At 40.3% G+C, this 15,456-nt stretch overlaps 2 protein-coding genes across 2 annotated transcripts in view; one reads left to right on the plus strand and one right to left on the minus strand.

Annotated features, from left to right (window-relative positions):
* NAA16 (N-alpha-acetyltransferase 16, NatA auxiliary subunit) overlaps positions 1-15,456 on the minus strand; it is a 439,249-nt gene that overhangs the window by 193,168 nt on the left and 230,625 nt on the right. The gene's annotated exons all lie outside the window — the stretch shown is intronic.
* VWA8 (von Willebrand factor A domain containing 8) overlaps positions 1-15,456 on the plus strand; it is a 130,933-nt gene that overhangs the window by 2,445 nt on the left and 113,032 nt on the right. Inside the window, exon 2 of the mRNA XM_063125966.1 lies at positions 6,175-6,252. Coding sequence (XP_062982036.1) covers positions 6,175-6,252 — 78 coding nt within the window. The remainder of the gene's footprint in view (positions 1-6,174; positions 6,253-15,456) is intronic.

Below are 15,456 nucleotides of genomic sequence, written 5' to 3' on the forward strand. Positions count from 1 at the left end.
AACATCCAAAGAGAAAAAGCCAGAATAGCTGCTCACTGCCTTCTAATGGGTAGAACTAGGAGCCCTTTCCATACTAGTTGGTTTCCACCGCTCCCCAAATACTTTCCGCCATAGTGTTCCAAATCCATATTGACACTTACACACTTAAAATCCTGGAGAAGGAAGACGTGGCAGGGGATAGTTTATTTGGAGCAGGAGAATAGCTTACAGGAAATGGGTTAAGAGCGGAAATATTCTGGGAATGGAGAAAAGCATCTACAGCAATGAATTGAGGGAATGGAAGGTGCTTGACCAGGCTGTTCTCCTTTTACTGTTGATGTGAGGCTCCTCATCCCTCCCTGCACATAATTGTGAATGAGGTGGACATTGGAAAAGAAACATGTGTGCACCATGTGTAGTTTGGCTCTAAAATCAAGTCTACACTTCAAGTTTCACCTCAAGCTGATTATTTATTAAATTTATACCTCAGCAGGGATCTGTTTGAGCTTTAATTAAAGTGGGACAATAGGAATGTTGGGGAACTGGAGAACCTTGTGTGAACATGGTTTCTGCCACTGAGTAGTCCTCGATACTTGAGAGAGCGCCTCTCCTTATATATGCCTGCCCAAGACCTTAGATCTGTTGGAGGAGCCCTTCTCCGCATCCCATCAATGCAACATATACGTTATGTTGGGACAAGGGAGAGGGCTTTCTCTGTGGTGGCACCCCGACTGTGGAATGCCCTCTCCTTGGAGGCCCGACTGGCACCAACATGGACTGCATTTCGACGCCAAGTAAAAACATGGCTTATTAACAAAGCCTTTGATGGTTAAACTCACTGGCACATTGTTTTAACTGTTTTAACTGTATCTATTGCTTTTAAATTATATATTGTTTTAACTTGGATCATGGTTTAATTTCTTTTTAACTGTGCATATTTATTGTTTTATACTGTATGTTTTTATCTGTATGCCGCCCTGTGATCTTAGTGATATAGGGTGGGATATAAATATTTTAAATAAATAAATACTCTGTACCTACTATTGCTGACAATTTCTTTTTTGCTGGTCCACATGAAATTACGGGTTAGGACCCATGCCGTATACATCAGCAAGGCCACAAAATATTCTACATAAGTGTGGGTCAAAAAGTTTGATGTCAGCATAGGAAGGTGAAATACTTTTCAGTCTTGGGTAGGGTAGCATCTCAAAATGTGATCATAGAGCAAAGGTAAGGTAACTTGCAGCCTTCCAAATGTTTTGGTCTACATTTCTCAAAGCCCTAGCCCTCATAGTGAAGGATCATGGGAGTTGTAGTACAAAACATCTGGAAGGCTGCAAGTTGCTCATTACTTTTATAGAGGCTTGGAACTGAAAGTTGTTTTTTCAGACATGGACATCAATATTTTTAAAATATATGCATTTCAGATTTTGATCTATGTATAGTACATTAAAACACTTTTCTTAATATGCTCATTTTTACTTACCCCTACTTTTACTATATTTTCTCTAATTTCTTACCATACATTTGGCTCATTGTGCCCTACAAACCTGGTAACCTGGCATGCACAGCCTTTGCTATACAAGCATATAAAGTCTCCTCCCACACCTCTATAATCACAAAAACTTTGATAGAAAAATAAAAGGAACATTATTCTTGTCAAGCACAGGTTGTCTTTTATTTTGCTAGGTGCTTTCTCTTGCAGCAATTTAATTTTAATCTTAGAATGAGATGATAAGGGCTTGGCAATCTATATTAATGCAGATGTTTTGACTGAGATCAAATTTTGTAAACCAGTACTTACTTGATATTGTGAATTAAGATGTAGAATACACATCTTTTGATATTTGGAGAAATTTTGAACACCAGTCCTAGCCAGTGGATGATGTGTTCTGCTGGGAAATTATTGGAAGGCTATTACTAAAAACTGCTACGTTACAGATGTGTTCAGCCCGAACAAGAAAACATCAAGTCCCCAAGAGTTGCACCACAATCGTAAAAATGTTTATATCGGGGGTGCAAAGTCCAAGTTCTTAGTAACCATCCGTACTAAACAATTGGCCCTAGTTGCTAGCATCTGGGTTGTTGCAGAGATCAAGGAGGAAGGTTTGTTCTCTTATTTGGCTTTTAGAAAATGTCATTGATGCCTTTCATCCCAGTTTTTCATCAGCCTGAAAATAAGGACTGAGGGAACATGTGCCAAAAACAACCTGTTTGATTCATGGTTTATTTTACAATACTAACCATATATGGGTTGTTTGATTTACATTCCTATTTCCTCTCTCTCTCAAAAGTTCTTTCTGCCCCAGTCTATGAATTGCATAGAAATGAGCCCCACAGAATGCAGTGAATCTTAATACTGGGGAGTAGTACATACAGTTGCAGTCTTAATTCTAATTTTGTTCCATATCTCAGTGTTATACAAAACAAAAACTTTTCTATATGTTACCATTCTTATGTTTTCAGTTTAATCTGCTGTTCTGGGCTAGATTAACGGTCCAGTCTGAAATAAAATGTGGAGATAAGTGATCTTTAGCGAAACCAACTTCCGCATAAATGAGCTTGGAATTGCATCTCAAATAATATTGGCACATCCCTTCTCTCACACTTTATTCTGATTAGATTGTTCTTGTTTCTCCTCTGTAGATGCCCCCAAATTTCTATATGGGAAACCTTGGCTACGTGTTTAGCTTTAATACTATCTTTGCTGTATATATTGGCCCTCTTGCATGCTTCTCAATGTGCTATGGCAGCTGAGCTTGTAATGCTGAGGTCTAAGCATAACTCCACTCTTTTCAGAGTGGCTTGCCCTTCTCCTTAAATAAATTTTCTTGTTGTCCTCTAGGCTTTCTCTGAATTTGTGTGCTCTTCCTTATCTCTTTGGGATTTTTTTTACATGATAATAAATCTTTGCCAGAACAGCCTCATGATTGTCACTCCATTGCCCAACAGCTTCAGTTTTGATCAAAGTCCTTTTACTATTGGTCTCTTGCTGCTGCTGCTGCTTGCTGAAACTGTCTCCCAGAATCTACAACTTATTTCTGCGACATTAAAAGCAATACTAAAGATTACTGATTAATGTAGTCAGTGAACATGAGACTACCAATTGACTTCAAATAGAAATTTAAAAAGATGAGTAATTAACCCTGATGGTTAGTGGCAATATACAGCTGTATTTGAAAAGATCAATAATACACTGTTTAGAAATTGACAGCTGGTCAAAATATGGTTGGAGAGTTAATGAAAGCATAGAATTGTTGGCATGGTATGGGGCCTATTTGCCCCATGATCCAGAAAGTTTGGTGTAAGAATACTTTTTTCTGCTTACCACTTCAGTATCCAATGATTATTACATTTTAGGTTGAGAAATGACCTCTTAATACTCCTGCTTTCTCCACAGCCTCTCGCTTTTGCTCTTCCTCCCTGTGGACACACTATATTTTATTGATTGATTGATTGATTGCATTTTTATACTGCCCATTAGCTGAGGCTCTCTGGGCAGTAAACAATAAAACAACAAGTATACAAATAAATTAAAATGCTGAAAGTTTAAAAAGTCAATATAAAACCAGATAAGTTACAGTCCAGGGAAAGCCTGTATGAAAAGGCATGTTTTCAGGAGGCGTTTGAAGGATGTTACATTTTCCACCTCCTGAACCACACAAGGGATTGTTTTCTGGAACATGGGTGCCACTATAGAGAAAGCCTGCCGTCGACATTGGCGACATTCCGTTCATTTTGGAATGGCCAGCAAGACCTCCTCTGAAGATCATAATTGTCTTCTGAGTGTATATAAGGGAAGGTGATCTGCTAGGTATGCTGGTCCCAAGTTGTTTAGGGCTTTATAAGATAATAGCATAACCTTGTATGTGGCTTGGTAGCTAAAAATGCAATAAATCAATAACAGGCAGCCAGTGCAGTTCTTTTGGTATAGGTTTTATACGAGCAGCGCTAGGAGTCCCCATGAGCACCCTAGCTGCTGTGTTCTACACTAGCTGCAGCTTCCAAACCACACACATGGGTAGCCCCACATAGAGCACATTACAGTAGTCTAAACATGAGGTTACCAGTGCATGAATGACTGTGGCTAGGCTATCTTTAGGAAAGGGCATAGTTGGCATACCAACCAACGTTGATAATGGGCGCTCTGGGCCACTGAGGTCACTTGGGCCTCCAGTGACAAAGATAGATCCAGGACCACCCCCAAACTATGGATCTGCTCCTTCAGAGGGAGTGCAGCCCCATCCAGAACAGGCAAACACCCCAATTCCCAAACCTGGAACCACCAACCCATAGGGTTTCTGTCTTATCGGGATTCAGCTTCAGTTTATTAGCCCTCATCCAAGCCATAACTCTATCCATAACGAACCCAATTCAGATGTCACAGAGAAATAGAGCTGGACATCATCAGCATACCTTGCCCCAAATCTCCTGATGACCACTCCCAACAGCTTACTATAGATATTAAATAACATTGGGGACAACATGGTGCCATGTTCATGCCATGTCATGAAGCTGAAGTGCAGTCATCCAATGCTATTCTTTGGAACCGACCCCACAGGTAGGAGTCAAACCACTGTAAAACAGTGCCTCCAACTCCCAGCTCATGAAGATGGTCCAGGAGGATACTGTGGTCAATGGATTTGAAGACCGTTGACAGATCAAGAAGTAACAGGGTCACACTCCACCTCTCTCTCTCCTGAAGAAGGTCATCCATCAGGGCAACCAAGGCCGATTCTGACCCAAAACCAAGCTTGAATCCAGACTGAAGTGGATCCAGATAATCAATTTCATCCAAGAGCACCTGCAGTTGAGGCACCACTTCTCTCTCGAGCACCTTACTCAAAAATGCTGTTTGCGACCAGACAATAGGATCAAGGGAGGGTTTGTTCAGGAGTGGTCGCACCACTGCCTCCTTCAAAGCAGTAGGGACCACCCCATCATGCAATGTTGTGTTCACCATTCCCCTGATCCATCTGGTCACCCCCCGTGGCTAGCTCGAATAAGCCATGATGGTCAAGGGTCGAGAGAGCATGTGGTGGGTCAAACAGATGCAAGCGTCTTGTCCACATCCTCAGGCCATTTCCTATTTGTTGCTTAATGATAACTATATTAATCTAGAACAGATCTTGTGTGATTCCTCAACTCCCAATTTCACTGCTAGCTCAGTTTAGCCAATTTTTTCTTAATCCCTTGGAGTGATTCTATATTGTTGCATTATTCTGTGTTCAGTAACATCTTATAGAAGTCAGATATGTGATTATATCTCCTCAGAGGCTGCTCTGATCTTGTTCATAATCTTGTTTAAATTAGATCCAGAATGTTCTGTATGTCTGTCTTGTGATCATAAAGGTGCCTGTTACTATTAATCATAACAGAACAGTTAGAGACAGACAAACAGAACAAGACATTTTATTTTCTGCCCTAGGCATTAAAATGGTAATAGTGGTAATAATACAACAGCTAAATTGTCAATTTTCTGCACCTCTAAAGTATCCCAAAACTACTGCCTTATCCTTCCTAATAGTAGGCCTGGCCCTGGAAACTACAAGGGCATACTGTATAAACTAACATATGGTTTTGGCAACCCAATTGTATGATAAATTGTACGCTGCCCTGAGATCTTAGTGATATAGGGTGGGATATAAATATTTTAAATAATAAATAAATAAATAAATAAATAAAGGTTTGGAGCTAACGTGGAAAAACCTTCCCTCTTGCCGAATTTTGGGATCTAGGGAAAATGCAGGTTGTTAGAAAAAATGTTAGTGTCACAACTTGAATGAATGACCTGCTGTTTATTATTTATTTATTTACAATATTTATATACCGCTCAGTATCTAAAACGGATTCCAAAGTGATACTGCTGATTGAGATAATCATTTATACTTGTTTTATTTCCAAAAGTAATTCTTGAACCTGTAAAGGCCAGGAGTTTATTCAAGGTAAAAACAAAGCGTACTAATTTTGTCATTCTGTGCAAAGGTTTACTATTACAGCTCTAAAACATAGAACAAAGACTGTAGAGAAGTTTATAGGTAAAAAAACCACCACGGCTTAGATAGTGTACTGCAGGAAGATAGTGTCCTGAATGAGCAGACATCGCCAGTTTTGTAGGCTGTGTTAGCTTTATGATCATTGTAAAGTGTATTTTTAAAGCAATAATCAATGAGAATTCTCCTTTTTTATTTTCAGGTGATACTGTTACCATTGGAGATGTATCATACACACTCAAAACTCCAAGGAATCCAGAACTTGTCCCAGTTAACTACAGTAAGAAACTATCTTCTTCTAAAACCAAGTTCAAAGTAAGGGCCCAGTTGAACAAATCTATGAATGTAAACATAATCTTTAGTGGATAAAATAATGGACTTAGACAAGAAGGTGCATTTTCAGATCCTTGCTTCATGAAGCTTATTGGGTGATTGCCATCTCTCAGCAGGGTTGGTGTGATAAGATTTTCGGGAAAGTGCTTCAGAGGAAGGACAGAATAAGTTCAGTAAAAAATACTTGCTTCACAAACATTGCTCCTCTGAGGACATTCAGCTCTTGGCTTTTATTTAACAAAGTACGACAACTAGGGTGGGCAATGACAAATTAGGCTACAATCCTAAATGCACGTACTAGGGAGTAAGACCGATAAAAAAAAAGTCATACTTCCAAGTAAGCATGTATAGGACTGCACTGTTAATACAATTTCGTCTCCAGCAAGAGCTGTGAATTGCCTCACATACCCCATGTTAGTAATATAGATTGTGGAACAGAGCCCCATACTGGTAGCATGTACTTTTGTGGAGATATGAGGGTAATATAGGCCATGTTTACAAGGAAGAGAACCTGAGAAAGTTTTAGTTAATTGCCATATTTGTATTGCAATTCTGGACAGAAATCCAGAATGGATTTCTGTCCATTTCCCCACAATACACCTAAATGTGCACAGATGTGACTATACACACAAATTAAAGATTCCTAGGGTGTTGTGACGTTCTGCAAAGTGAAGGCCTTTTTTTCCTTTATATTGCTATTCGGGTTTTTTAAATGGTGTTCTTTATGAGAAGGAAGAGTTTGCAACAGGAGGAGGCGGAGGAGGGGTGAAAGGAAGTGAAGAAGAAATGGAAGGAAGTCTGGAAGGAGGGGTTTTGTTTGCCTTCAGTAGTAATCCATGTACCATTTGACAACTTTAAACTGAGGACTAGTCATGGTTATTTATTTATTTATTTCTACAGTTTATATGCCACTCTACATCAATAAACTATCCAAATGGTGAACAATAAAAGGGCAAAAACAACAACAATAATTGAATTAAACAGAATTAAAACCTTTAAAATCAGGTTGTGCAAATAAAGTCATGGCTGGTTAGTCAGGGAAGGCAGGTTTAAATAAAAATACCTTTAGTGTTGGTGCCTGCCTGAGATCCACTAGCAGGGTATTTATTTATTTATTGCATTTCTATACCGCCCAATAGCCAGAGGTCTCTGGGTGGTTCACATTCCATGGGGAGGGAGCCAATACATTAAAGGCTCTTCTCCGAGTGAACTTCAGACTGACTGCAGGTCCATGTGGAACCACCAGAAGCACCTCATCGGGTAACCTCAGTGCCTGGGCAGCCTGGTAAGGGAAAAGGCACTCTCTCAAATATCCTAGTCCTAAATTGTTTAGGGCTTAAACTTGACCCAGTAGCAAATGGGCAGCCAGCAAAGGAGTTAAATGGTGAAAAGGAACAGCTCCTGACAACAGCCGAGCTGCTGCATTCTGCACGAGTTGCAGCTTCCAGACCAACCTTAAGGGCAGCCCCACATAGCTTGTTCAGTAATCCATTCTTGAGGTTGCTAGTGTTTGAACCACTGTGGCCAAGCTATCCCTGTCCAGGAGAGGCTGAAGCCGGTATACTGCTCAAAGCTGATAGAAGGCACTCTAAGCTGATAGAAGGCCATGGACATTTGGGTGACAGATTTATCCAGGAGTATCCCCAGGTTATGAATCTGATCTTTCAGAGGGAATGCAACCCCTTCCACAAGAGGCAGTGAGCCTATCTCCCAGAGTTGGGAACCACTCACCCACAGGGCCTCCATCTTGCTAGGAATCAGCCACAGCATATTGGCCTTTATCAGCCCATCACTGAGTCTAGGCATTCATCCAGGATGTGCACACTGTCTCCTGATTCTGATGTCACAGGGAGACATTGGCATGCTGGTGGTACTTTGCTCCAAATCCCCTAAGATCCAAGCAACTTTGTATAGATGTTAAATAATACTGGGGACAAGATGGTACCCTGTGGAATCTCATAGCTCAATTGCCAAGGGAATGGTGTGACCATGACAGTAGGGCTACTTGGAAACACTCACACACCTTTTCAGACCACTCTTCTCAGAACTTGGAGCAAAGACCAAATTGAGTGAATGCCCTGCTTCATGTGTTGGGCCGAAGACAAACTGAGACAGGCCCATGGTTATCATGGAGGTCATGAAGTCCTGAGCTGGAACTCCAGAGTCAGACTCAGTGTGGAAGTTAAAGTCACCCAGAACCACCATCCTGGGTTCCCATACCAGCACACTTGAGACCACCTGTGGCTGATTGGTCAGGGAGTCTGCTGGGCAGCAGGGTGGGCTGTACACCAGCAGCATCTCTAGTCTGTCTCTGTGTCCCAGCACCAGGTGCAATCATTAATGCCTGCCCAACATGAAGTGGCTTCCTGATGAGAGAGATGGAAGTTCTATAGTCTACCACGACTTCCCCCACCCTGGTTCTCCAGCCTATGTTGGTGCTGCACCATGTCTCAGATGGGCAAAGCTGAGACAGATCAACCCCACCCAGCTTGCCCACCCAAGTCTCAGTAATACATATCAGATTGGCCTTCTCATCCACAATTAAGGTTAAACTATAAGATCAACTGAACCTATTTGTGAACTCATGCCTACAAGCTTTTCTGTGTTCTCATTATTCCAAATCAAGGAAATAGTAAAAATTTGTGGGAACTGAATAAAGTATTAAAATACTCTAGGGTAACTACTCTATTCAACAGTAAGATGACTAGGAGGACATAAGTGCATTTGAGTGCACTCATGTCTGGAGGGGCCGGGCCCCTGAGGCTTTGGAATATTCTTGTATGCTGTATAGCATTTATGTTCTGTTCTACATGACAGTTTGTTTTGCATTCTTGAATTTTGTTTCTATTTTAGGTATCTCTTTATGTCTGATCCAATTTCTTTTCTTCAAGCCATAACTAAAAATAGAACTAGCTAAACTTATTAATGTGAAATGTACCATCAACATTTGGTTACATAGCAAAAAAAGTTCTCCTGGACTTCTCATGCGATGCTGCCTTTGAAGATGGTTATAAACTTCAGTGTTTTCAGAATGCAGCTGCTAAGACAGTTCTTCCCAATTAGCTAAGTACTGTAGACCCCTTTTTTTTTCAAATGCCAAGCCATGGACCCCCTACTTTTGAAACATTTGTTATCTCTGGTAGTTACCTGTGCGAAGCAATTTTTTGGAGAAAATAAGGGGTAGCCCATAATAAGCAAAGGATTTTAGGTACAGTATACTAAAAAACAGACCCTAACATTTGTGATATTTGTGATATCACACAGAAATGACAATGATTTAGTTAGGAATATAAAGGCGAATTTAATTTTACTAATGTCTAGTTTACAACTGAACAAATTATGACATGTCTAGCAGCTACTAAATCTAAATATAATGGGAGAAATCATGCCTCTTTTTGTCCCGAACAATCCCTTCCACATCTGGTTCAATATTTCCTACTTTTAATCTCAAAACTGGATCAGCATCGAGCCAATTTCTATGCTTGTTCTTCATATAACAACATGTCGAAAATGTTTGTTCACGAAGATATGTGTAACAAAAGGGAATTAGATGTTTCAAAGCTTTTTCACCTAACTTCTTATAATCAGGAGAAACCGTCACCCAGAATTGGTCCAGTCTATATTCTTTGAAAAATGATTTCAATGAACCATCACAAGTCACATCAACAAGTGCATCTTGCTGTTCCGCAGATAGAGTTGTTAGTTGTACATCGCCACATTCAAAAAGATTCCTTATCCATGAGTTTTCAGGATTAGGAGCAGGGAAGTAATCGCTGAAGCTAGTTGCAGGTGCTCAGTGATGTTATATTTTACTTCTGGTAGGAATTCGTTGTCAGTGGACTCCAGAAATGAATGGTGAATATGTGAATGGTGCCACGGACCCCCTGGGTGTTTTACGCGGACCCCCTGGGGTCCGTGGACCACCAATTGGGAACCACTGTGCTAAGATATTAACTGGGAGTTGTTGCTATGATCACATCATGCCTTTGCAGCATCTGTTGCACTGTCTCCCATACTGTTCCTGGGCTCAATTAGAAGTGTTCGTTTTGACCTTTAGAACCCTTCTTGGTTTAGGACCAGGTTATTTGAATGACCACTTGTCTCCAAATTTACCATCTCCATCAACTGAGGTGAGGTGTTTGGCTATCAGGTGCAGGGTTTTGCTAGAGCTGGCATCCCAGTTATGGAATGCTCTCTCCCCTATGAAGTTCACTTGAAACAACTTTGTTTATAAATCAAAAAACCTTTTTATTTCCCCAAGATTTTATGCTTTGTTTTTTTTTACTGTTTTATGCTCCTTGAGTTTATTATGTGTTAGTTGCCTGGGGGTTGTTTTTATGGAGTCATATTTTTAAACTGAATTTTACTGTAAACCAACCTGAAAATTTTAATTAAGATTGGAATATGATATAATCCATAATAAATAAACATTACTATGGTAGATGTCAGATGCCAGGGCCTATATTACTGCAAGCAGCTCAGCTCTTTACATTAGGCAAAAAAAAGCCAGAAAACAACAAAAAGAACAAACAATGAGAGCATCCAGTGTTGTGTCTCTACAAGCTGCACCGCACAACCATTATTTCGCAGCCACACCCTTCGCAACTGCATGGGAAAACCCCACTGTGGTTTCATGTAGCATCCTTGGCCTCAGTAGCAATATGGGAATGTTTTTGTGCATTCTGTAATTTTGTTCAGGTGCAGCAAAGCTACAACACTTGAAAGTGGTACTGCAATGCTACACATTGTGGACACCGGCTTCCCATCTATGGGGCACACAATTCCCACCCACTGCCTCCCTTTCACAACTCTATGATAGCTAGAAACCACACAATAGTGGTAATTAAGGTATTTATTAATGATAAATCTATATAAATAAAAATGTAAATGTTCGTTCGAAACAGGCGTTATATCTCCGAAAGTTCTTCACCGACTGCTTTGAAATTTTAACACAACGTTGCATTCGAATACACGAGCGTTGTTATGTAACTAGGTTCTATATGGGGTCAAAGGTTTGTCTTAAAATCGAAGAAATAGGCCTCCTCAAAACCAGTCCTGCTGATCATTGTGACATCGCCAACCAGTAGGCCAATCCACTGCCTCTGCCTTCTCTCCTATTTGCATGCTCTCTCACAATTGGCTGAGTGAATATAGATGTCACACCTGTGACAGTTACACGTTCTGAAGAAAGGTAACTGCAAGGAGTTTCCGCTAACAACCTCACCGTAAAAACATCCTTTTTTAAAAACCAAACAATCTGCTTTACTTCATCCAAATAATGCCTCGCAGAAGATCACACTTAGGTCGTCGTACTCACCGAGCGGAAGCACTGCGACGGGAAATTGCAAATCAGACTCAGGAAGAACGGGCATCAGCAAACGAGAAAAAAGAAAAAGAATGCCTCAAATACGTGCCAAGGAACCAGCCAAGCAACGTTCAGCCAGACTTGAGGATGCACGATTGCGAGCACGGCAATCGCGTTCTACAGCTTCAGATCTGCTTTGTTCTCAACAGAATGAACGCGACAGGCTGAGAGCGGCTGAAAGACGTCAACGAGAAACAGCACATCAGCGTCAAACACGACTCCATGGTAAACAATCACACGATTACAATCGCCTTGCATTCCGGTACAACCCAGCTAATGATTATAGTTTGAGGCGGCATGTTCTCATCGACACTATGACTGAAGTGTGTCCTTATTGCAAGGCTCTTAAATTTAATGGAGAAACAAAAGGAATGTGTTGCGCTGCTGGAAAAATTAAACTGCCTCAACTTGGAGAACCACCAGAGCCATTACAAACTTTGCTTGCCGGATATACCGCAGAATCAAAGCATTTCCTATCTAACATCAGGAAATACAACTCATGCTTCCAAATGACGTCATTCGGCGCAGAAATCATCACAGCTCCATTTATGCCAACTTTCAAAGTCAAAGGACAAATTTATCATAAAGCCGGCTCCTTCCTTCCGTTTCAAGATAGTCAACATAAATTCCTACAAATGTATTTCATTGGTGATGGCAATGATGAATTGAATGCACGCTGCGGAATTTATACTGGCATAAAAAGGTCCATCGTTTCAAAACTGCGACAGCTACTTCATGAAAAAAACAATTTAGTACATTTGTTCAAAACAGCAATTGACATGATGCCATCTGATACACACAAGATTGTTACTCATGCTGACAAAATACCTGCTGGAGAACATGTGCGAAGATTCAATGCTCCAACTATAGACGAAGTGGCAATTGTTATAGTCGGAGATCAATCTTGACAGGACCTTTCAAAGGTGAAGATGTCCTCATTCCTCGCATTCCTATGATTCCAACAGATATGCCATTTCAATTTAAGAGATTGCAATTCCCAATTCGATTGGCGTTTGCAATCACCATCAACAAAGCTCAGGGCCAGTCTTTAGAATTGTGCGGTTTAGATCTAGACACAGATTGCTTCTCACGTGGACAATTATATGTTGCATGTTCTAGAGTCGGCAAACCAGACAATCTCTATATCTACACAGACAATGGAACAACTAAAAATATTGTATATCCACAAGCATTGTGAAATTAAACATATTAGAAACATCCGCTTTGTCTTTTCTTTCTTTTCAATTTAACCAGACTGAGCCACAGCAACAATAACCTGGAGATATTGTTATTCATCGGAAAAACAATCAATTGAAAAAAATTGCAGAAACTCATCGATGCTACGATGCCCTGCAATATCCAATCATTTTTTGGGATGGTGACGATGAATATCACTTCAACGTTAAGATGATAAATCCAGTCAGTGGCGAAGAAACAGATATGAAATGCAGCGCAATGAACTATTATTCATACCGATTAATGATTCGAGAAAATTAAGACAATCACATTTTGAAATGCCGTCAATTGTTTCACCAATACATTGTAGATATGTATGCAAAAATAGAAACAGAACGTTTGATATTCATCCGTTTAAATCAGACCAAGCTTCGCTCAGAAGAATACATTCATTAATATTATTCAATCTAACATTCAAAGCGAGGCAGTCACATACAAGTCCATCGACACTGTTGTGGAAGCAGATGAAGCGGTTAATTATCCAACAGAATTTTTGAATTCACTCGATCTGCCAGGGATGCCACCGCACGTACTGCAATTGAAAAGCGGCATGCCAATTATCATGTTGCGAAATATCAACCAGCCAAAACTTTGCAACGGCACGCGGCTTGCAGTAAAAAAATTACTGAGCAACGTCATAGAAGGAACAATCTTGACAGGACCTTTCAAAGGTGAAGATGTCCTCATTCCTTGCATTCCTATGATTCCAACAGATATGCCATTTCAGTTTAAGAGATTGCAATTCCCAATTCGATTGGCGTTTGCAATCAGCATCAACAAAGCTCAGGGCCAATCTTTAGAATTGTGCGGTTTAGATCTAGACACAGATTGCTTCTCACATGGATGTTGCGTGTTCTAGAGTCGGCAAACCAGACAATCTCTATATCTACACAGACAATGGAACAACTAAAAATATTGTATATCCACAAGCATTGTGAAATTAAACATATTAGAAACATCCACTTTGTCTTTTATTTCTTTTCAATTTAACCAGTCTGAGTCATTGTGACATTGCCAACCAGTAGGCCAATCCACTGCGTCTGCCTCCTCTCCTATTTGCATGTTCTCTCACAATTGGTTGAGTGAACATAGATGTCACACCTGTGACAGTTACATGTTCTGAAGAAAGGTAACTGCCAGGAGTTTCCACTAACCTCCTCACCGTAAAAACATCCTTTTTAAAAAACCAAACAGTAGATCAATCCACTGCCTCTGCCTCCTCTCCTATTTGCATGTTCTCTCACAATTGGCTGAGTGAATATAGATGTCACACCTGTGACAGTTACACGTTCTGAAGAAAGGTAACTGTCAGGAGTTTCCACTAACCTCCTCACCGTAAAAACATCCTTTTTAAAAAACCAAACAGTAGGCCAATCCACTGCCTCTGCCTCCTCTCCTATTTGCATGTTCTCTCCTATTTGCTCTTATAGGTCATTGTGACATCGCCAACCAGTAGGCCAATCCACTGCCTCTGCCTTCTCTCCTATTTGCATGTCCTCTCCTATTTGCTCTTATAGGTCATTGTGACATCGCCAACCAATAGGCCAATCCATTGCCTCTGCCTCCTCTCCTATTTGCATGTTCTCTCACAATTGGCTGAGTGAATATAAATGTCACACCTGTGACAGTTACACGTTCTGAAGAAAGGTAATTGCCAGGAGTTTCCACTAACCTCCTCACTGTAAAAACATCCTTTTTTAAAAACCAAACAGTAGGCCAATCCACTGCCTCTGCCTCCTCTCCTATTTGCATGTTCCCTCCTATTTGCTCTTATAGGTCATAGAAGCAACAATCTTGACAGGACCTTTCAAAGGTGAAGATGTCCTCATTCCTCGCATTCCTATGATTCCAACAGATATGCCATTTCAATTTAAGAGATTGCAATTCCCAATTCGATTGGCGTTTGCAATCACCATCAACAAAACTCAGGGCCAATCTTTAGAATTGTGCGGTTTAGATCTAGACACAGATTGCTGCTCACATGGACAATTATATGTTGCATGTTCTAGAATCGGCAAACCAGACAATCTCTATATCTACACAGACAATGGAACAACTAAAAATATTGTATATCCACAAGCATTGTGAAATTAAACATATTAGAAACATCCGCTTTGTCTTTTCTTTCTTTTCAATTTAACCAGACTGAGCCACAGCAACGCGTGGCAGGGTACAGCTAGTCTCTATAAATAAAACTGTACATCCGTTTGTTACTTTTAGGATTTGTTCTACCTCGGTCTGGGCTGGTTTTCTATTTATTATTTATTTATTTATTACATTTTTATACCGCCATTTGGGATAGAGAACATTTCGACTGCCATCTTGATCCAAAAAGGCAGCAAATCAAAATTTCTAAAGATATACTGCTTCAATACCACTTGATTGAATTCAACCAAACTCCGCATCATGATTCAGCACTGCAGCGAGCAGTTTTTAACCAAACAACTTTTATGTTTTCGTGGTTTTTAGACATTAAAAAAACCCAAGCCCAAATATTGAAAACAAATGTGTTAAAGTATGAAAAAAATGTCAAACACAGTTTGAAGCCAG

The sequence above is a fragment of the Elgaria multicarinata genome, chromosome 5 (genome assembly GCF_023053635.1).
Source record: "Elgaria multicarinata webbii isolate HBS135686 ecotype San Diego chromosome 5, rElgMul1.1.pri, whole genome shotgun sequence".
Classification (NCBI taxonomy): Eukaryota; Metazoa; Chordata; class Lepidosauria; order Squamata; family Anguidae; genus Elgaria; species Elgaria multicarinata.